The following is a 22,268-nucleotide window of genomic DNA, read 5'->3' on the forward strand; positions in this document are numbered from 1 at the left end:
CCCCAGCATTCTGGATAATGGGTCCTATACCTGTACTATGTAATAGAAACTTTCTTATCCATACACAGGGTCTCTCCCTTCCAGTTTACAAATTATGTTTGTTTTTTGCATGGGAAGAGGTTCCCTCAAATGGATCGACCAAGCAGATCACAAAATACAAAGCCCACCACTTGAGTGCATTTAAACATTGGGTTACCATGGTTACTGCAAATTCCAAATACAGGCCTGGGACCTGTTATCCAGAATGCTCTGGGCCTGGGGTTTTCTGTAATCTGGATCTCCATACATTAAGGGCTCTGGCACACGGGGAGATTAGTCGCCCGCGGCAAAACTCCCTGTTCGCGGGCGACTAATCTCTCCGTGTGCCAGAGCCCTAAGTCTATTAAAAAAAAGTCATTTAAACATTAATAACCTAATTGGATTGTTTTGCCTCCAATAAGGACTGATTATAGCTAAGCTGGAATAAAATACAAGGTACTATTTTACCTTTACAGGGAAAAAGGAAATCAATTTTAAAAATGTGAATTATTTGCTTAAAATTAAGTTTCTGGAAAATGGCCATCCTGTAATTTGAAGCTTTTCCAATAACGGATCTCATACCTGTATAATGCAGACATACGCATTCTAAGAATATTTGCAGTTGATTTTCATTTTTTATGGTTTTTGAATAATTTTGATTTTTGTTTAACAGCTCTCCAGTGTGGAATTTCAGGTTGCTAGGGTCCAGTTTACCCTAGAAACTAGGCAGTGGTTTGAATGAGAGTCTGGAACTGGATTATGAAAAGGAGAGGTTGTTAGTAGAAAGAGAAGTAATAAAAAAGTAACAATAACAACAAAAAGTCTCACAGACCAATAGATTTTTTGGCTGCCCAAAAAAATGAAGACCAACTGAAAAGTTGCCAATAGGCTAAAAATGATTATGCCTGGAGACCTGAAGCTTGAATTAGTCCTCCAAAGGGATGTAGGACTCCCAGATTCCTATGAATGACATAATTTTAATCTAAATACACAATCACTGGAAACAGCTGAGCAGCACATATATAACCTTGACCTGCCAGCTGGGAATGATTCCTATTATCATGTGATGCAGAATCATAGAATCTACAATGGCCGGCACTTTGTAATTTAATGTCAGCCATGTGGATTTTATGTTGTTGGCAAGAAAAGGGTTAAAAGAAAATAAAAGTAAGAAAACACATTTGGTACATTTCATTTTTTATTTTACATGGTTAACTGGCGCTTAAAACGCCAGGATGTTCAACCTGCAACCTTCCAGCTGTTGAACTGCAACTCCTGGCATCCCCTGACTGCTCTGAATACTGTTATATCCAACAACTTCAGGTGTCCTTGGTATAGGCCCTCTCTGCCTTATTCAGCACTAATGGTGCCCTAACCTAAACCAGCTGGGAAAAGCATTGCCCTGACACGGGAAGTACAGCACATAATGAGTTCAGGGTATACAAAAAAATTAAAAAAAAAAAAAAAAAAAAAACTTTTGAAAACATTTTGGGGGGGGGGGGCAGTAACAAAAGTTCTTATTCATTTTTTAATATCACTTTATGGAAAATTTATTTTTTACCACCAGTGAATTTTAAAAAAAAAGTGCAAAGGGTCAGACAAATAATCTGGGCTTGAGACACATGGGTTTATAGAGGGGTTAGATAAGGAACCTGTACATGACTGGAGACATGGGCTTGCACATACACTACTGTACAGTATGTAGAACAAGTTGGTTACACATGGCTCTTTATACAGGATATACGAACTCTGCATATGAGGAATGAGCCAGTCTCCCGACTTGCCGACGGAGCTTCCTTTCTCCACTTATGATGGGCTGGTCCTAGAAACTGTGCTACAAACCACTCTTTGGCTTGGAGGATCTTATTGTTCTGCAGACGTAGAATCCTGCTCATTTTCTGCTTTCTCTGTTAGGGATTCTGCTGGAATAAGGTGCTGCACCTCCTCTGAGTTTATGGCAACCTTCTCTGGCTGCAGCCACCTTCTCAGATGTTCCAGAGAGCTGAAAATGTGAGCAATAAAGAACTAAATCAATAGGCAAAAAGTTAGGTTAGTAAAACAGGATAATAAGGAAACAAAAAGCTACCCCATAATCTTTAGCTATACAAAAGCAAGAGGCACAGAAGCACTACTCTATGTGATCATTAAAAAAGTATTTGTGTCTAGCAGAACTCTGCACCTAGTGCAAATCTGCCACTAGATTGTAAGCTCTATGGGGCAGGGACCACTCTCCTCTTGTCTCTTTGATTCTTAACTTATTGCAACTTTACGTTGTATTTATTTGTATATATTGTTATACTTTGTATTTATCTATTATTATTTTAATAACCCTGTTTGTATTCATCTATTCTACTGTACAGCGCTGCGTATATAAGAAGCATTTTATAAAGAAAGATATACATACATACATACATACATACTAGGTAAAAGCTCAGCAGCGGCAGGCACAAGGAAGCCCTGTCTGTACCACCTGCTACAGTAAGTCAGGACAGGACTAGAGCAAGAGTTTTGGTACCTGGAATCCACTTCACAGTCTTCCATGTATGCTTCAGTTTCCAGATTCTCCTGCAAGAACCTGTCCCATGATTCTTTCTTAGCCTGTCCAAGAGAGTGCAGCATTTCTTTGGAGGTAACTTCTCGGGAGTGGCCTTTAATCTTCTGCAGCTTTCGTTCTGAATCAAAACACAATGACATTAGTACATTTTATCTGCTATACTTAGTGGCACATTTCTTAAAGGTTGACGAGGATCTGGTTTATTAAAGCTAACGCCAGCCAATTAACTATGCCCTTGATAATATACAGTTAGATTCCAGGAACTACAGCACAATGAATATTACACATTATGCAAGTTAATTCAACAAGATTAAACCATTTATGATAGATGTGTGGCTTCAATAAAAGCCATGTAAATATATTTATATGTATAAGAAAGCCATTTCATTTTTGATATACCTGTCCCTATACATAATCTCCATAGACAGCAACTGCAAGAGCAGTAACTCTTTATGAGCTCTAGAGCCTTAGCAATCTAAGGAAAGCAAATCCACCCCAGAAGCTTCCATGGGCGTGCAAAATACAAATAAGCAGGAGATATTGTTCTTTTAATTGCCAATTTAAATCCAAGCTTAGAATTGATAAGACAATTTATATTTAGGAACCAACCAGTAATATGCATGCAAATGTCACTATGCCCTAATACAAAGGAAGCCTGGATACGCGGGACAAATAATTATATAATAAAACCTTCACAATATTATAAAGGCAAAACAGCTCTGGAAGATTTTCACATCTGAATACAAAGAATATGAATGTAACCCCTCTGGATCACTGCATCTGACAATCAGGATTCCTTTCTCTTTATACATCAATATTTATGTCTATTTATTGTTTGTGCTTTGGGTCCATTTCCCAAAAAGTCCCTTTTGTGTACATACACTGGTAATCACTAGAGCATTATAAGTATATATAAATAATGCATCATTAGAATGAATGTTGCAGTGGAAGAACTCTTTTTATACTGTAATCTTCCTGCTTTCAATATTTTATATGTAAAGGCCTTATTATAATAAGAGCAATACTATTTATTGAGTCTGCAGTAAGCATAAAAAATAAATGTTTGCCTGAGAAGTCAATAGGTTCAAACAGAGAAAACCAATCTGCTCTTTACTGGAAATGTGCATTGTGTTCTAATGCAGGCATGTACTGTTACTGTATGAGTAGAGTATATAGCTGCCCACAAACCTAGGGAAGCAAGATAAACATCAGAGTCTTGTAATGGGGCCCAAGGCTTCTGGTTACTGTGAAGGGCATCAGTTTCAATCTCAGGAGAATCACAATCCTGGAACTCCCTATCTGTATCTCTCACAGGAGAACTGCCCAGGAAAGAGTCAGAAAAAGCCTCTGTGACATGTAAAGGTTGGGCACCATCCGGGCACGGACAAATCTCTGCCCAAATGTCCTGTCCAGACACAGATCCATTGCACTCTAAGTTGTCAATCATCTTCATTTGCTCTGTGAAATCAAGAAAGGGGATAAGGTTATTAATACATTACTATAGCAAAATGATGACGTACTCAGCTCTGTACACACATAGTGAAAACTCAAAGACTTTAAAGACAGTTTATCTCATAAAACATACATATCTTCATTGAAATGCTGTATATCTTCGTGGGAGCTGCCCTGCTAGCTAAGACCCTTTACAACCAACAAGAAATCACCTTCAGCCATGGCAGACAGTTTGTGCTATAGAAATACAAAATCTTCCACTCGTAAGTATAAATTCCCATGGTACAAAAAGCTGGGCACTGGTCATGCTAAGCCTGCTTGTGAAGCCATGAATAAATGACTGTAGAGGAGGAATAAGACTTTGGGGTAATTTGTCAACACTGGGCAAAAGTGTCTATGGGCAGTAACCCATTGCAACCAATCCAATTGCTGCATTCACCATTCTACCTGCAAATTTGCCCAATTTGGGTAAATAAGCCCCAAGTGGAGTGCTCAGGTTGGGAACATAAAACACTTGTGGGCAGTAAGTCCAGAGGAGGGGAGTAAGGACACACCAATCTGTGAGTGGGGGGGGGGGGAGGGGAGCATGTATTGTGTGACCCCTCCCTTGACACCATCTTACAGCTGCCAATGAGATGCAGGGAGTTACAGTCTTACACTGTATCACTGTAATGCAATATCTATATCCTTAATACCTCTCCAATGCAATTTCGTCACGTATTATCAAAGCTGGGGTTTCATATTCAGCCATTATGCAACGCAGAATAAACACATTCTCTGTACTTGCCAAGAAAGAGAACATAAATAACCCGAATTATCACAGGCACAGCTCTACACACCGTGCCATTCTCGCCTGTGTATTTAAACCATATAGTCAACTTCACAATCCCCACTTACCTAGCAGCGCTTTACAAAACAGCAGGAACGACTTCCGCCCTTTAATGGGTGTGTCCAGCCGTGGCCCTATCAACGCTGAGACCGCCCAATCTATATTGCGTCAGAACAAGCGGATTCGGCTTCCCGTCTCACTCAGCTGCCAATAACTATAAAGGAGGCGTCGTCACCGCCTTTTGCCATGGCAACTGGCTAAGGCCGTGGGGTAACACGGCTGTCGCGAAATTCAATGCTGTTGTTGAGGTGAGTAGAATAGCAGAGCGTGTATGTGGCGCAGGCCTGGCTCGGCTTGGGAGCGATACCTCTTGTACATCGGGCTATAAACGTGTTGCTGAGGCAGCTGGCTTAGCTATGAAGTTCACCATGCTTATTAAAATGACGTTCTCTAGTTAAATAAAAATACCTATTTTTTAGCCCCGAAACTGTTTATTGTTTGTATTGAAAAAAATATAAGCAAATCTTAGATATACGTTATTTACGCATTTGCACTTGCCAATAAGTAATTGTGAATGGAATTGCTTTTAAAAGCAGTTTTCTCTTCTGTTTTTTATACAATGTAGCAGAAGGCATTCTTCCTCCAGGTCTGTAAATTTAGCTGGGTTTTGCTACATTGTTTCAGGAGTCAGATGCAGCAGTGCAGAGAATGTAAACACTGTAAATAACTGCTTTCAATAGCAATTCGATTTTCAGATCCGTTTAACAGCAGTGACTTTGTTAATAAATGTGTATTGGAAAGTTGCTCAGCATTGCACTTTCTTTAAAAAAAAAAAAAAAAGTTTTTGGGTGGAGTTCCCATTTGAAGTTGTTTTACCTGCCTGAAATATGATTTTTAAATGACCAGCTTACCTGATTAAAACCACCAGGTTAGCATTATAACATAAGTCCACAAAGTAAAAAACATTAATATATAAACTATAATAAGTATTGTGTGCGTGTTTGTAGCAGTTAGATATTAATACTATTCACACCAGGAATGTCTGATCCACAGCTCTTCAGTATCCTATATTTTCCATAATGATAACATTGGCATCAATTTCTGTTGTTACTGGGAAGGCGTCATTATTTCGCCTTATTTAAAGGAATACTATCATGAGAAAACATGTTTTTTTCAAAACACATCAGTTAATAGAGCTTCTCCAGCAGAATCCTGCATTGTAACCTGTTTTTCAAAAACACAGATTTTTTTAATATTTAAATTTGAAATTTCACACAGGGCTAGCCATATTCATTTCCCAGGGTGCCACAGCCATGTGACCTGTGCTCTGATAAACTTCAGTCACACTTTACTGCTGCGCTGCAAGTTGGAGTGATATCACCCCCTCCCAGCAGACGATCAGCAAAACAATTGGAAGGGAGCAAGATAGCAGCTCCCAGTAGGTACCAGAATAGCACTCAGTAGTAAGAAATCCAATTCCGGCTTGGGACTCCTCCAGTTCCATTGGAGTAGGAGAAACAATAGCTTATCTGAAAGCAGTTCTAATGTGTAGTGCTGGCTCCTTCTGAAAGCTCAGACTCAGGCACAATGCACTGAGATGGCGCCTACACACCAATATTACAGCTAAAAAAATACATTTGTTGGTTCAAGAATAAAATGTTAAATGGTAGAGTGAATTATTTGCTATGTAAACAGTGTAATTTAGAAATAAAAAGTATCCCATAAAAATCCTGTCAGTATCCCTTTAATGCCTCCCCTCCCCCAGCACCTGCAGTGACAGCATAGCTGTCTTTTTGCTGGAATTTGCATTAAAATTCATTTGAACCCCCTTTCCCCCATAATTGAAAATAAATGCCTTCTGATGCAGGGAATATTGGGCAGAGCTAGGCGTATGCTTGGGGGGCATGGCCATGACACACCTGAAAAAGAAAAGTACTGGGTTGGCATCTCTGAGGTTGTTTGAGGCTGGGGGGGCAGGTGGGCAGGTGATGCTAGGAAGTTGTTGTACTACAGTTATAAAAGTGAAACAGAGTTATGTTATTTGCTGGTGAATTTGTGCAGTTACAATTCGGGCACAAGTCATAATTGCTTTAATTTTCACTTGGCATACCTATAAAATTTATAAAATAAATATTAAATAATAACAGGTTTGTTACTAAAAATAGGCCTATAACATACTAACCCCCATATGTTGGTGCTAAGTTTGCCCCGGAGCAGTAACCTATAGCAACCAATAAGATGTTTGCTTTTAAACAGGTGACCAGTAAGTGGTATTTGATGATTGGTTGCTGTGGTCAGTGATTTTAACAGCTATTTATGCCAGCATGCCAAGACAGAGGTGTCCTTTATGATCATCATGTGATGTGGATCTTTCTTTTTCCTTCTATTTAACAGGACAGCCTTGAGGTCATCTCTCTTCTTATATGAGATGATTGTTCTTATGCGACTGGCTTCATTTACATTACCATTCGGATTACTAATCAACAGAGCCATGGCATGGACCTCTACTGGGAAAACTCACGCTGACCTGGTCAACAATCTACGCAGTGAGCCTGGTCATCCTATGCTGTTACTGAGGGGCTCTATAAATATAAATAGATTGCTGTTATAGCTAACTATATATTAATCTTTAGTTAGGGAAATATCACACAATCTGTACACAGGCCCAGTTATTCATTTTCTTTAAATCCTGCCTTAAGATCAGCCTTACATTGTTCCTTAGGCTGTAGAACAAAATAGGGCAAAATGAAGGGAAATGCTCTTGGTACCTTCCCATTGGGCATTGTCCCCACTGATACAAGTAGAAGAGAGAAAAATATCATGGATTGCACTTGATTGCATACTACTGCCAAGAATGGGAACTGGGGCAACTGACCCCTAACTGCCAATGCAAAATAATTGAAGCAGCAATCAAAACACATAGTTCCTTATAAAGCATACATTTATTGTTGGTCATTACATGTATAGCTGGGATCATCTTGCAGTGAGATAGGGCCTGATGCATCAGTCCTCAAACTGTGAAGTACTTACAGAAGGGTCCCAACGTATGTTTTGTTGTAAGTTGGCAATAAAATTCTATTAAGCAGTTATTCTGCATTTCTAATTATCTTCTCTTCATTCAGTTTCTGTTGTAAGAGGCATACAAGCAGGTTTCCCTCTTCATTTTTTCATTGCTCTATGGTTGAGCTCCTATTGCCTTTACAGTATGATCACCCAGGTATATCTGGACTCATTGGCAGAGGGTCAGGGCAGAGAACATCTCTGAATAAAGTAGTAGTTTAACTTACTTTCCTTTATCTATTCTACAGCGTCCTTAGATACATGGGCACACCTAGGTAAAATGTAATTGAACTGAATGTCTGACTGTTAATGGGAATGCCTAAACTCACTCTATTTTTTCTGCCCTGCATAGAGAACAGTGTGATCAAATCACAGCATGTATATGATATATTACTGGCAACAGACAGAGCTCATTATATACAGTATTTTCCATACATGGACTCACCCCAAAGCATAGGTAAGGTGACACTGTATTAATAAATCTTTTGACACGCAAACATTGAATAATAAACGTATGTTTTGTATGCACTTTTCAGTAGGCAGGCACTATATCCATAATCTTTGGGTTTTACCACATACGATCCCCCACCAGTCATACTGAACCGAATCAGTCCTCATTTTTATGTTTATATCTGAGAATGTATTTTTTTTTTTATGGATCTTCTGGAAAAAAATCTGTCACTTCCAGTTCTCTAGTGCTTACCCTTACCCTTAGTCACATGACTTAAGGGTTTAGATTGGGTTTGACGAAGCACTGAGACAAACAAAAAGCAGTGATACACCCTTTGGTTGGGGATTTTGAAAAATCTCAGCCTTTGTCCCAATCCCAAACCTAAATTTGGTGCATCCCTTCTTTTTGATGAACTGTGCACAGGGCAGTGTTCTGCTTCCTGCAAATACTGAACTGAATGTGTAAATGCACAGCAATAAATATTATTTGTGCAGCTGCAACCCCCCTTTTCCAAAATGATTACACCCTAAGTACCTGTGCTGCCTAACCGAACTGAATCCGAATCCTAATTTTCATAGGCAAATTAAGAAAAGGAAGGGTTAAATTTTTAGGTTCCGTGTTTGACAAAAAGTCACATGATTTTAAGGATTCGGTTTGATGAGAGGCATGAATTCTGCTGAACCTGAATTCTGAATCTTGGCCGAATCCCAAACCGAATCCTGGATTCAGTGCAACCCTAGTTATTTGTAAATGTAAGTGCTGTTTCTATTTGCTGCACTTCTACCTTAGGCTCTGACTCCTAATACAGTGTTGCAAGTCTGGGGATAAACAGACCTGGAGGAGAGCTCACTCAGGTGACCTTTTTTTTTTTTCCAAGAGTCCAAACCAGAGAACACAATCTGATATCTTATAACAATAGAGAACATCCATCTGAAGGTCTAAATTGTTTTCTCTAGGATGTTACTCTGTATTGGTCTATACATTCATGTATCTATACATGTTTTACATAAGAGCTTGTTACACTTTGTTACTAAACCTTTTCCCTTCTTACCGCAGGGTACAAGGCAACGATCAGTGCCCCACATATGGTGAGCTGAACATGACTGTTTTCATTGCATATCATTTGAAACAGATTAACCAAGGATTTAGAGAATCAGTTTCTTGAAATGTGACCAAATCCTACATTTTATTTTTTGCCCAATGGCACATGATTTTGAAAACAAAATGTTAGCAGTGTTCTCAAAGTACTTACCCTTACAGACAATAGAACTGTAGTGAGCAACTCCAACCTCCATATTTTCAGTAGTCACTCAGCTGTGCCTTAAAGAGATACTTCCACCAGAAATGAAAATTTTTTTTTTTACATCCATATATCATATTTGGTTGATGCTTTTATATTACATGTCTGATCTCCCATGTTCCTCTATGAGGGGGCTGCCATATTTGTGCAGCAGGAGGCCGTTAGCATTAGAAGCTATAACTGACAGGCTGAGAAGGGACAGTCAGGTTGGCAAAACAGGTTTAGGAACTTCAAGTAACAATTACTTACAAAAGCAAAACCTATCAACAAAAGCACCTCCTGATTAAGCACCCAATGGTGCAAAATGCGTTAGGAGAGTGGGTACCATGAGGCACTGGGACGCACCTGTCTGTGTGGTATAGTATGTTTGTTGTTCAAATTTGAATTGTTTGTTAATTGATTTCGAGCCAATAAATGGTTTGTTTATTTCACTGAAACATTTTTTGTTATTTGATTGTATATTGTTTCTGGACCTATCAGTGGGATATAACTTATGGATTCTTTTTTCTCAATTTACCATTAATATTTATTAGGTTTTTTTAGTCCGTATCACCTTAAGCCCAATCATTTTCATGTAACTAGAATAGAAAATATAGTAAAATGAGCAGTACGCAGGGCCACATATGAAATTAATGTTTATTTGGTGCACAAAAAAACATGTAAAATCCAAAGTAATCAACTATAATTAAAGGACAGGTACCACAGTGCTCCATAGTCCCGGAGCTCCTTCCTCCTAACATGCTTCACTGCACTGGATCAAAGGGGGTGATGGTAATGAAGCATCCAGTGACATTATGTTAGGAGCACGGAGCTAAGGGACTATGAAGTGGACTATGGTATGGTTGATATTCTTATATGGTCTGAACCATGGTATGATTGATATTCTTATACTGCCTTCTACTTTATTGCAGCATGCACATGCACTGGAGTTGCTGGAAGACAAGCTGGTAGAAGGAGCCAAGGCTCTGGATGTAGGCTCTGGGAGCGGATACCTGACTGCGTGTTTTGCCAGAATGGTTAGCCCAGTTTTAACAAATTCTTATATATTTTGATCATGAAGTTGATCAGAGGTCTGTGTTTGTGCAGCGGTGATAACTGTCTTTGCTTTAGTAACCCTGGCTGCACTAAGCGCAACCAAACACCAGTCTGTTAGTTGTTTGTCTCTGAGAAAACCCACTCTATTTACTGTAGGTTGGACTGACTGGAAAGGTGGTTGGCATTGAGCACATTAATCATCTTGTTAAAGATGCTGTTCAGAATGTGAAGCAGGATGATCCAGCCTTACTGAGCAATGGACGTATCAAGTTTGTGGGTAAGAATGTGTTTTTTTTGTTTTTGTGTTATTGCCCAAGGTTATCTAAAAATGACCTTTTTGCACTTAAATAACTTGAATAAAAATTATTACATGTGGTATAAAGCTAAGCTGCTTTAAAAGGACATAGCAACCTTGCTGTAATTGGCATATTATGTTTCTCTCAAGGCCCCCTTCTATTTTTTATAGTAAACAATGTTACTTCCACTTGCATTGAAAAGTTACTTTGTATCACCAACAGAAAATATTCAACTGCAGAAATAGCAGGTGACGCTGTCAATCGTTCCTTTCTGTGTGTGCAAGTGCAACTTTTTTTCACAAAGAATTATATAATTCAGAAGGGAGTTAGGGTGCAGTTATAATGCCACAATTACTTATCAGTGCAAAAGTAATTCAGGAGTTGAGGAGAGGACAAGAAGATGGCTTTGCTACAATGAGCATGCATAGTCCTGCAAAGTGGGGTACTGCATATGCCACATACTCAATGCATGGGAGAGTTGCAGATGGACGTAATGTGTCCAGGCCTGAAACCAGCCTTAATAATCAAGCAGCATTAAAGTAGAATGACGGCAAACATAATTTAAGTTATTTGGGACACTTGGCAAGAGGTGTTCCCTGTAGTTCTTACTTTTCACCCCTGAATAGTGGTAGGATGGGCTGACCTTTAGCTACGCTGACCCCACTCTGGGATTATGCAGAAGATAGGTCTAATTAGTTTAACTACAACTACATGACTGTCCTGGTATAATCCAACTGAAAACCATTTCATTTATTAAAAATTTGTATAAGCACTTTGTTTGGTGTACTAAATAGTACCATGCATTGCTGACGAACCCCCATTAATCTTTAGAGTTCTGACAGGAGTAATTATCTTGTTTTATTTCTATTTTGACAGTTGGGGATGGCAGACTTGGCTATCCTGAGGATGGACCTTATGATGCAATTCATGTTGGAGCTGCAGCTGCAACAGTGCCTCAGGAGGTAAGCAAGAAATGAAGAGATGGTACATGAATCTGTTCAGCCACATGACTTCCCCTGTGCATTATTTTAAAAAAATAACCTGAACTTGTCTCAGTATGTTTGACAAAGAAAAACGGCTTATATAGGGCAATGACAGAAGAGATTAGTCACCAAAAATAAATCTCCTCTACCACGGGCGATTAATCTCCTGCAAATGTGTTTTTCACTGGCAATAAAGTAAATTGCCAGTGGGGAAACATATGCACCGCTTTGGCTTTGCAAAGTAGCCCGAATTTGCCTCTCAAGAAAACTTTGGTCTATTTCTGAAAGTAGCTGCGCTGTGGAAGTTTCCCCAGCATTCTAGTTGGTGGGAAGGAAACAAGGGATGTTTTGTTGCTCTCTGTAGTCAAGATTTATATGGAAAATAAAACATCCCATGCCCTTAAGTGACTCTAACATTTCTAAATTGGTAATAAAAAAAAAAAAATATTTTTTTCTGCACTTACCATATGTTACTGCTTTGGTAGCTGCCATGTTTATCGTTTGCTCTTCCCTGGCTATCCAAGACATGCTGGGGATTGGCATTTAGTAGCTGCTGATAAAGTTAACTACCCTTTCTCTTGGGCTGCAGAGAAACACAGGCCAAGAATTGGCCCCTATGCTGGCATCACCCTTCTACTTTGCCTGCACAGGGAACCATTGTGTCGACCCAGTTGCAGATAAAACATCCCATGGGCTGATTCTCGGGCTGCAGAGAAACACAGGCCAAATATTGGCCCTTATGCTGGCATCACCCTTCTACTGCACAGGGAACCATTGTGTTGACCCAGGTGCATACACACAGGGCGGATATTGTCAAAGAAACTCAAGAGTTTTATTTCACAGCCGATATCCTTCACTAGTGGTGTAACTACAGGGGGAGTGGGGGTGCAATGATTGCACTTTGGCTCCCTCCCCCTTGGGGCCCACCAGAGAACAACGCGGCACTAAACGTAGTAAATAAAATGTTGCCGCAGGTCGAGAATCTGCCCCTTCTGGCATTTATCCATAAGGGTACTGTCACACTGGGCTGTTTATTGGCCTGCATATAAGCGCACACTGAGAAACAACAGCTCCACTCAAATCTGCTTTCTCTGGGTGGGTATTTCTTAACAACTTAAAGTATGAGTACCAGTTCATTATTCTCTATCTAGTTATATGGTGTTTCTCAGTCCTAAAGACTAGGTAAATGGTAACTGATTTTTTTTTTTTTAAATATTATTTCATGCTCCTATGCCTCTTATTGGTTAATCTCTTCTTTCCTACAGTATATTCTGTAGGTTTTGATGTTCGGTGACAGATTAGCAGTTTTTTGGGGTTTTTTTTGTTATTACTAAATACTTTTCTCTGTGCATAGAAAACATTCTTCACAGCGCATGGTGATGCTTGGCTGTTGCACAAAGATCTCTTGTTTATATTTGGGGTCTAGTCTTACTTTACGTACCTTCTCTAACATATCTAGCACACATTATGCCACAGATTCCTTAAAATGCAAAGGTATTGCTTCTCTGCTGTTACTGTGCCCGGATTTTGGATTGCTTGTCACTGCCAAATAATTATCGCAACACATGCAGGTGAATGCTACCATAGTGTGGTGCATGTAGTGGCAGAGTGGCCAGTTTGTATAAGAAACTGGAAACCATGTATTTGCATTTTTTTCCAGTAAGGAGCCCACAGAATTGTCACCGTGGTACTTGCCACAAGATGCAAGAAAAGTATATAGGTGCAAGTACATTTTGTATACTGGTTTTAAACATGCAAAATGTTTATCGTAGCATAATCACACCAAGAAAACCACTAGCTATCAAAATTCACTGTTTTTTCACAGCTTTTAAGATATGCAAAGAGCAGAAATGAGTCAAATTACTGATGATAGGCACCAGTTCCAGACTGGCATGCAAAAACAGGCCCTGGCATTTCAAGTACACAGAGGCCCAAACAGCCCCCCACCAGCCCAATAAATAGTGACTGTCCATGGCATCTTACAGCAGCCCCTCTGGCATTTGCCAGAATCCAGTTTGCCAGTCCAGGTTTGGTCAGAACATCACCTCCTTACTAATGTAGTAATGTAAATGGCTCTCTTGTTTGTCTCCTGAGCAGTTGCTGAAACAGCTGAAGCCTGGAGGCAGACTGGTATTGCCAGTGGGGCCAGAAGGTGGCAGCCAGGTTTTGGAGCAGTACGACAAAGATAGCGAAGGGAAGATCACCAGAGTTCGTCTCATGGGTGTGATGTACGTTCCTCTGACTGACAAAGAAAAGCAGTGGCCAAGGTGGGGAAATAAAGGTCTTTCTCTTGTATCACTGGCATGCTATTTAGTAAATATCTAGCTCTGCATTGCACTGATACATTCCGCTTTAATATATAACCTCTAGCAGATCAGGCAGATCCTCGGCAGGCAATAAACACACTCTAGTTCCTCTGAACATTTATACTCTGTTTAAACCAGTGTTCTTCTGCCAGGATCAATTTTTATTTCTTTTAACCAGAGGCACCTTTATAAAATATGTACTGCAGGGATATGTTCAGATCACTGCTAAACCTTCTGTTCACTATCCTTGCCGGTTTTCTTTCTTCTGTTCTTCACTAATTAAAATATAGTGGCAATTTATATAGATTAATTCTGTATAACAATGTCTGAAATCTGCTGTTGCAGTATAGTTTACCAGATTCCACTGCCAATACTGCCAGCAGTAGCATTTTGAGTACTATTGCATTTTGCTTTAATTTTTTAAATTGAGCCTTTGTGGGATAAAGGCTCTCTGATAGCTGCATGTATAATAGAAGCATAAGATGTCCTGTGGTCCCTCTCTGATTAATAATATCTTTAAGCCTAATGCAGTGCCGTTACATCCTCAGCAGCTCCCCTGCACTTATTCCATATTTCCATTATTACATAATGCTGCAATAACTTTCAGGAGTAAACAAGGATAACTATGAACAAGCAACATCTCATTTGACCTTATAGAAAACCATTTTTATCCCACCTTTTTTTAAGCCCTTTTGCAATGGAGTTTTGTCTTCAAATACAATTAAGGGTTGGAATAATGGTGGCAGAACATGTGTTTCTTTTAGCTCAATAGTCAGAGACCTTACATACAAACATCAGTTTTAATCAGGGTCAGAATAGGCCAGCAGGACACCAGGAAAAAAACCTGCTTGTGGGCCATGATGACCTAGAACTGATCCCAGAAAGGAAGCATCAGTGCTTGCTGGCCTTCCTTCCTCTCCCTGAGCTATGCTCACTGGGGGGGAGGGAGAGGGTGGGTTGGCAGGCAGGGGCCCCTGGGGTGGCAGCCCCGGTAGACCCTGCACAACCCATGCCGACCCTGGTTTTAATTACTCTTATATAGCATATACTCTGCACTGTGCATTTAACTATAGATGTTGAGATGTACAATGCAGGAACAACAGTGCACGAAACAATTACATTAAATATTCACATCCACATGTTACAAGATAGTTAGTTAGATGAAGGCCTCTGCACTATAAAGTTCTGACAATGGAACTCCTCTCGACTGGCAAGTCTGTTCTCATTGGGTTGGGTCGCCACAGTGTATCTTTGCAAAGGGGAAGAAGCACTCCAGTCTGTCGGCAATGCCTTTAAATTTTATTGTTAATTAACAATACGATTTAAAGGCATTGCCGACAGACTGGAGTGCTTCTTCCCCTTTGCAAAGATACATGGAAAAAAAAAAGCCTTGGGAGCGGCTGTGGAAGTCAAGCACCCTCTGAAAATATGTATGTAAGTGCTGAAGATTTTTGTTTGTTGCCACAGTGTATGTCAGTGGATTCAAGTCCTGGCAAGCGATTACTACTAACTAGTTAACCTGAAAAATCTGTATTTTCATTTAGTTTAAATGTGAATAGTCAAGCAGCTGCTGTGCATATAAAGTACCACTGTTTATTGCATCTTTTCTTCCCCTTACTGTAGGGATGAACACTGAAACCTGCATAAAGACAAAGGGAAATGGATAAGAAGAAGACTTGACGATTAGTCTACAGGAAGAGTACGTTGGGAAGCAGCCATAATGCTCCCGCTGACATATTCTGCATGGTGAGAGGTGGAGCTGAGTGTGCTGTGATAACGCTTAGATATATCCGCGCAATGTGAGAGAGCCTGATTATAAGCTAAGGAAGGGATTAATACAAATTGTATTTACCAAGAGACTAATTTATATAAGAGAATAAATAACTTATAATTTAATGACACTTACCTGCAGGAAAACAGTGGATTTACAGCATCAGGAACTGTAAAGTAACATTATTGTATACCCAGTATCCTTTGTTTACTAAAGTCAGGCCAAGATATCAAGGAAGCTATATGCATAACTGCTTGAGCAACAGAAATAGCCATTGCCATGAAGCAAGCCTTATGCTTTCTGGAGCTTGTACTATTGGGCATATTTATGTACAGAACTGGACTAGAATCACCAAACTAACCAATCAGAATTTTGTATCTGTAGTGACATGTACAAGTCATTTTGAATAGAGAAAACCAGTCGGATAACTAGCGAAACATTTTCAAGAGAATAAACACAGCAAGTCCAGTTGAATTGACTTATTACTGCAGATATATCATGACCTGGATGAATGAAAACCTTTACAGACAATCACAATCTTGGTTCTTATTCATTTTATCATGGTTGACAAAATGCTGACTGGTTAGTATGGGATATTACTTCAGCCCTGTTTCTCAGCCTTGGATCCCCAGTTGTTGAACTATAACTCCTAGCATAAATGAATCCTTTATCAGATGTTGAAGACCATGGGGGTTGTAGTCCAGCAACATGGGAACCCAAGGTTAAGAAACAGAGTACTATGGAATACATCTATTTTTGTAATCCTGCTCAATGTCCCCTTTAAGCCCCGATTAATTTTAACACCAGCCCACACAGCCAATTGTGGTGCACACAGAGGTTTTAACTCAGCAGTTTTTGCACCCATGCAAAAGCTATTTTGTTCTGTGTTGAAATCTTACCAACACTCCACTAATATAAGCGCTCCAGTTATGCAAGGCAGCTTGATTGTATATAGCCTGGAGGCCTCTTGTACAACAGGGCCACAAAGTCCTATGTTTTCTGCCCATAAGGCATCTTGACAACCCTTCTCAGTGGCACAGCTGTTTGTGTTCCTTGGTCTGTGTATGCAGTACTGTATGCATAGAGGCAAGGAGTGGGGTCACTTGGTAAGCTCTTCCTTGTGTCATTAATGGCATGTAAAGAAGGGGTGATGGGGGTCAAAGGCACTCCAGAACCCTATACTTAATGCCAGAGTTGGGTCAAGTAGTATTGGCATTCCAGGCAATATGCTGTGCTGCAAGGTGCAGAGCACAGTCTGTACAACCTGTGCCTAATGGTAAAACAGTGACTCCTATAAATAAAGAACAACACATAACTTACTGTGGGATGCAGCAGCCGCTGGACTCACTTGTTTAGATGTCTTTTGGAATATTTGTACCATGAAACATTGGACTGTAAATAATATACATGCTTGTATCTACTCTGAGACTGCTGTACAAGTGTTCATGTAAAGGGTTTAATAAAGCTTTAATCAAAATGTATCTCTATGCTCAACATGAAGGTTGTACAAAAAGAACTGTGTGACTCCTGACCATGTTTGCTGGATGCCATTAATTGCTTTCTTGCAGTATGTTAACTTTTTGATAAATCTGTCCCTAAGTGTTAGAGATGAGAGGAAGAAGATACCTGCCCTGTAGAGCTTACAATTGAAATGGGAGAGTAACTTACAGACTGTAATTGGAGGATATTAAGTGCTGTAGGTTACAGTGGGTGACACTGCAATAGTGCCAGAACTGGGTCAGGTCTCCTTCAGTTTAGTTCTGCAGAGACTGAGGGAGGATTCTTTCCGGAGGAATTCAGGGAGGGCATTCTGAATATAAGGAGCAGCAAGGCAGAAAGGTTTAAGATGGGAAAGGGCATTAGTAGTAGTAGTAGTAGTAGTAGTGGGGGGGGGGGGGTCCTAGCTGCCTCAGGCGGCCAAGTTCATGCCACCCCCTTGCTCCCACCGTGCTTAGGTTTTCTGTATCAGAGGAGGCCCGCATCACATTTTGGCTGTTTAAGTTACCAGGCCCTGGGTGCAACCAAGCAGTTCTGAGAGGAGCGGAGGAGTTGGCCAGGAATGTATGGAGACACACGAGAAGGTATGTAGTGAGATGGAGAGCTTTAAATGTTAGAGGAGTTTGTAATATATTCTTTGCATTATAGAAAGCCATGATAAGGACCTCAGCAGGGGAGGGGCCTGTTGCCCCTTTTGCCTCACGTACATAAACCCTATATACCAACATCAATACTAACTGTAGATATTAGTATTGCAATAGCCTATAATATGATGCTTGTTCAAGAACTCATCCAAGTCCCTTGGTACACTAAAGAGTGGGGTGTCACAGTTTGGCAAATTGGCACAGGTAGAGTAAATCTGCACCCCCCCCCCTCAAAAAACAAAAATACCCGTAACTTACTTTAGAGATAACTTGTTTTATTGTATAGACAACTGAATTCTATGACCATTTTATATTTATTTTATTTCATTTTTTGTTCTACTGATGTCAGCCTTGGATCTGGTTGCTACCCTAGCATCCAGGAAGCAGCTTGGAATTCAAAACGGAAGATAAATAGTAGAGGTAAATAAGACCTAAAATAATAACAATAATTATATAAAGGCCTCCCAGGTAATCTTTCACTTGGTTGCCATGGTCAGTGACCCCAAAAAACAGTATTTGCAGCTTTAACCTGAATGAGCCAGAATAAAGCAGCAACTAATGGAAAAAAAATACTAAATAATGAAGAGCAGTTGAGGAGATGCTTTTAACAAGCCAAGCTATAATAGACTAAAAGTGAACATACAGATACAATCATGGTTCACTCCACGGGAAAATATGTTGTAATTAGGACCTAAGTCACCTGACCCTTTCCCTCACAGTTACTGTCAGCTTAAATTCTGCTGCAAGGCAATCACATCCTCAAATAAAATAATAATTAACAATAACATTAATTAGCACATCCTAAAAATCTCACCCTGGAATTGGGTGCCTTGGGCGCCACTAGGGGTCGCTAGATTACACGCTTTAGCCTGGAGTTGCCTCGTGACGTCATCAGCGTGCGCCGGTACAGCTGTCGCTTCCATGTGTCTGGCAGGGCATGATTAGAGCCCAGTCAGCAAGGTGGCTAGTGGCACTGGGCAATAGGTTTGTAGCCGCTGTCATGTCGGAAGGGTCGCTTAAAAGAAAAGAGCCCAATGGCGAGCCTGGGGAGGGTGCAGGGAAGCGGAGGCACAAGAAGCGGAAGGCCGCGGGAGATGGGGACCGGCATGTGCCGCCTCCGGTAAAGCGGAAAGTAGGGGTGAGCTTCGGGGACGAGCACTTCAGAGAGACGGAGACCTACTTGGAGAACGGGCTGCGCAAGGTCCGCCCTTACTACTTTGATTTCGAGACCTACTGCAAAGGCCGATGGGTAGGGAAGAGTCTGCTGGAGGTGTTCGGCAAGGAGTTCCGGGCGGAGCCGCTGGAGTATTATGAGCAGGCGGCCCAGGCTGGCAGGCTCAGGCTTAACGAGGAGACAGTCCGGGATCTGAATGTTGTGCTCAAGGTGGGGTTATGGGTCTGCCTGGGATTCTGTCAGTGTATGTGTGTGCTTATTCCTTTGTACGGGTCCCCTACCCTGAGCTGTGTATGGGGCCTGCTCTCTATTTAGCATTTTCCCTGTCCTCCCTGTCTGGGCTCTGTACCTCTTTATGTATCAGTCACACTGAACTACTCATTCTATTTGTAGCCCTCTCTCTGCACAACTTATGAAATGTCCAAGTCCAATTTAACCTTCTCAAATGTGTTTATTTGTATTACAGAATAACGATTTCCTTAGGAACACTGTGCATCGCCATGAGCCTCCCGTTACGGCTGAGCCGCTGCGTATCCTAGCAGAGAACGATGAGATGGTTGTCATAGATAAGCCTTCTTCCCTGCCTGTCCACCCATGTGGCCGCTTCCGACACAACACGGTCATATTCATCTTGGGCAAGGAGTACAATTTGAAGGGGCTGCACACTATTCATAGGCTGGACCGCATGACCTCTGGGGTGCTCATGTTTGCCAAGACCTTAGAAGTGTCTAAGAAGATTGATGAGCAAGTGCGCCAGCGTCAGGTAAGGAGGGACAGAACCGAGTGCTTCTGGGGAGTTAAGGTACTGTGTACCTTGAAATTACTAATACTATGTAGTAATAGATATCTATAAGTACCGTTCTGTCTAACCGTGTCTATCACATATATGCTTGTTGTCTAGATATCTAAAGTATCCAATCTGCAGGTAGCATTTACTGGTCTTTTGATTGGTTGCTATGGGTTACTAGATGTGGACAAACGTAAGACTTATTACATTAAACTGTTAGTGCTAAAGTTGCTTATAACTTTGTTTATTGAACAAGTTTTATATTGTATTTATATTGTGAGGCAAGAATTGCACAAAATGACTTGTCAGGTCATATGACATTGTAACACTATTACAGCTACTATTAGTGAGTCAGAGCAAGACACGTGCCCCTGGGATCATTGAACTGAGTGGTGATTAAGTGAGATTGTAGAAAGAGCAGGACAAACCGTTGAGAAAAGGAGCACACAGGACAGAATAGGAGAAAAGTAACTGTGGGGGTATATCATAAGGAAAGGGTACAGAACAGCAAGATAAGAGAAGATAAAAGGAGACATAGGCAGATAGAAGAAAACGTTTTGTAGCTAGAACGGAGATGAATGAAAGAAAGGTACATAAAGGTAATAAATATACCAAAGGAGATGGTAAAGAAAAAGGGCAACCTAAGCAGCAGAAATGACCAGCCATTGCAGACTGCAGTATGACATAGGAAAGCAGACGGTGGACAAGGCACAATCCTGAGGGGGGGGACACCTAAATAAATAATAAAAGCACGTCATGCAGTGATGGGCGGGTTACAGTTTGTACACCAAACACTTAGTACTCTCATCTTCTTGTCTCCTGTTTGCAGCTAGAGAAGGAGTATGTGTGCAGAGTATGTGGCGAATTTCCTAAAGAAGAGGTGACCTGTGAGGAGCCCATATTTGTTGTCTCCTACAAGATTGGGGTGTGCCGTGTGGATCCCAAAGGGAAACCTTGCAAAACTGTCTTCCAGAGGCTCAGCTACAATGGCAAGTCTAGCGTGGTAAAGTGCTTCCCTTACACTGGGCGCACTCACCAGATCCGAGTCCATTTGCAGTACCTGGGACATCCCATTGTCAATGATCCAATATACAACACGGAAGCCTGGGGACCTAACAGAGGAAAAGGGGGCGAAATCAACAGGACAGATGAGGATCTTCTCCGGGCCCTGGTAGATGTGCACAAATCTAAACAAAGCCTGGACATTCTTGATATTTCAGAAGAGGATCTTCAGCCCATCATGGAAAATGCTGGCTTAAAGTCCTCCACAGAACCTGTACAGAAGGAGGCCAGTGAGCCAGCAGATCCCCAACCAAAGGACGAGGCACAGGAATGCAAATTAACTGAAAATGTGACAAACTCTTCTCAGGACACTGATAGCAGTGCTGCATGCAGAATTACAGAGGAGTCCAGCCAAGGCTCCAGGGACTCTCTGTGTGGCGAGTGTAGGATTGTAAGGGCAGATCCTTCACCCAAAGACCTGGTTATGTACCTTCATGCTTTACGTTATAAGGGAGCAGAATTTGATTTTTCATCTGACATGCCAGACTGGGCACAAGAAAATTGTCAAGAGAACTGAAAGCACAACATGGACTAGGGTGGTGTTCATGCCAGATGGATGATTTTATTGTCTTTTCTTTTTTTCTTTTATTTTTTTATATCATCACTGGAAGTGACCTTTAACTTCCCCTTTTTTATTCAAGTGAATGTACTAAATTAAATTCGGTTAGAAATGTTATAAATGCAAAGAAAGAAACCAAATGAATTGTGTTCTGGTGCTTGAATAAAGGCCGAGTAACCTCAGTCTAATAAACATTTATCCATAATGTACACTTGGGGAACTGCACCCATCTATCTGGATGCATTTGCTCTAAACCTATTGGTGCAAAAAAGTCAAAAAGCAACAGACAATCTTGTTCTCTGTACAGTAGAAGTCTCTGAGCAAACTTACTGTACGTAAAGCGAGTCTTGCTCATTAAAGCTTACAGTGTAAAATGATAATATATGCAATATTAATGTCCGTTTAGCTTTTCCTTTATTTTCAGTCACTTGGGTAACAAAGATCACACAAAGTTGATGTACTCAACAAAGGCCACACAAAAGTAGTAAAA

General features: G+C 40.7%; 3 protein-coding genes across 7 annotated transcripts; 2 read left to right on the top strand and 1 right to left on the bottom strand.

Moving 5' to 3' along the window:
* Positions 1–1,203: 1,203 nt before the first annotated feature.
* On the bottom strand, positions 1,204–5,005 carry ccdc32 (coiled-coil domain containing 32). Of its 4 annotated transcripts, none has more exons than XM_002940488.5 (4): positions 4,922–5,005; positions 3,761–4,030; positions 2,534–2,690; positions 1,204–2,020 (listed from the first exon to the last, which is right to left on the bottom strand). In XM_002940488.5, the coding sequence occupies exons 2-4, from the start codon at positions 4,023–4,025 to the stop codon at positions 1,882–1,884; spliced, it is 561 nt and encodes a 186-aa protein (XP_002940534.1). In that variant the 5' UTR covers positions 4,026–4,030; positions 4,922–5,005; the 3' UTR covers positions 1,204–1,881. The 4 variants fall into 4 exon arrangements, with proteins under 4 accessions (XP_002940534.1, XP_012824925.1, XP_012824923.1 ...); XM_012969471.3 differs by lacking the exon at positions 4,922–5,005 and adding an exon at positions 4,812–4,889; XM_012969469.3 differs by lacking the exon at positions 4,922–5,005 and adding an exon at positions 4,720–4,805.
* A 48-nt stretch (positions 5,006–5,053) lies between these two features.
* On the top strand, positions 5,054–17,620 carry LOC100216173 (uncharacterized loc100216173). 2 transcript variants are annotated; one of them, XM_012968114.3, is made up of 9 exons: positions 5,054–5,161; positions 7,248–7,399; positions 8,266–8,370; positions 9,421–9,452; positions 10,576–10,680; positions 10,856–10,976; positions 11,872–11,957; positions 14,076–14,245; positions 15,908–17,620. In XM_012968114.3, the coding sequence occupies exons 1-9, from the start codon at positions 5,148–5,150 to the stop codon at positions 15,918–15,920; spliced, it is 798 nt and encodes a 265-aa protein (XP_012823568.1). In that variant the 5' UTR covers positions 5,054–5,147; the 3' UTR covers positions 15,921–17,620.
* A 1,417-nt stretch (positions 17,621–19,037) lies between these two features.
* rpusd2 (RNA pseudouridylate synthase domain containing 2) lies at positions 19,038–22,158 on the top strand. Its single transcript, XM_002940499.5, has 3 exons — positions 19,038–19,580; positions 19,837–20,133; positions 20,987–22,158. The coding sequence occupies exons 1-3, from the start codon at positions 19,134–19,136 to the stop codon at positions 21,734–21,736; spliced, it is 1,494 nt and encodes a 497-aa protein (XP_002940545.1). The 5' UTR covers positions 19,038–19,133; the 3' UTR covers positions 21,737–22,158.
* The last annotated feature ends 110 nt before the right edge of the window (positions 22,159–22,268 follow it).

The sequence above is a fragment of the Xenopus tropicalis genome, chromosome 8 (assembly GCF_000004195.4).
Source record: "Xenopus tropicalis strain Nigerian chromosome 8, UCB_Xtro_10.0, whole genome shotgun sequence".
Lineage (NCBI taxonomy): Eukaryota > Metazoa > Chordata > Amphibia > Anura > Pipidae > Xenopus > Xenopus tropicalis.

Excerpts from the sequence above, each read along its gene's own strand:
- ccdc32 (XM_012969468.3), bottom strand. Across the intron at positions 2,691-3,760 it reads TGTTTATCTTGCTTCCCTAG|AACGAAAGCTGCAGAAGATT; the intron begins GTTTGTGGGCAG and ends GTTTTGATTCAG. Across the intron at positions 2,021-2,533 it reads GACTGTGAAGTGGATTCCAG|CTCTCTGGAACATCTGAGAA; the intron begins GTACCAAAACTC and ends TCACATTTTCAG.
- LOC100216173 (XM_012968114.3), top strand. Across the intron at positions 7,400-8,265 it reads CCTGGTCAACAATCTACGCA|AGAACAGTGTGATCAAATCA; the intron begins GTGAGCCTGGTC and ends TGCCCTGCATAG. Across the intron at positions 10,681-10,855 it reads CTGCGTGTTTTGCCAGAATG|GTTGGACTGACTGGAAAGGT; the intron begins GTTAGCCCAGTT and ends TATTTACTGTAG.
- rpusd2 (XM_002940499.5), top strand. The coding sequence starts at position 19,134 with ATGATTAGAGCCCAGTCAGCAAGGTGGCTAGTGGCACTGGGCAATAGG. Across the intron at positions 19,581-19,836 it reads ATCTGAATGTTGTGCTCAAG|AATAACGATTTCCTTAGGAA; the intron begins GTGGGGTTATGG and ends TTTGTATTACAG. Across the intron at positions 20,134-20,986 it reads AGCAAGTGCGCCAGCGTCAG|CTAGAGAAGGAGTATGTGTG; the intron begins GTAAGGAGGGAC and ends TCCTGTTTGCAG.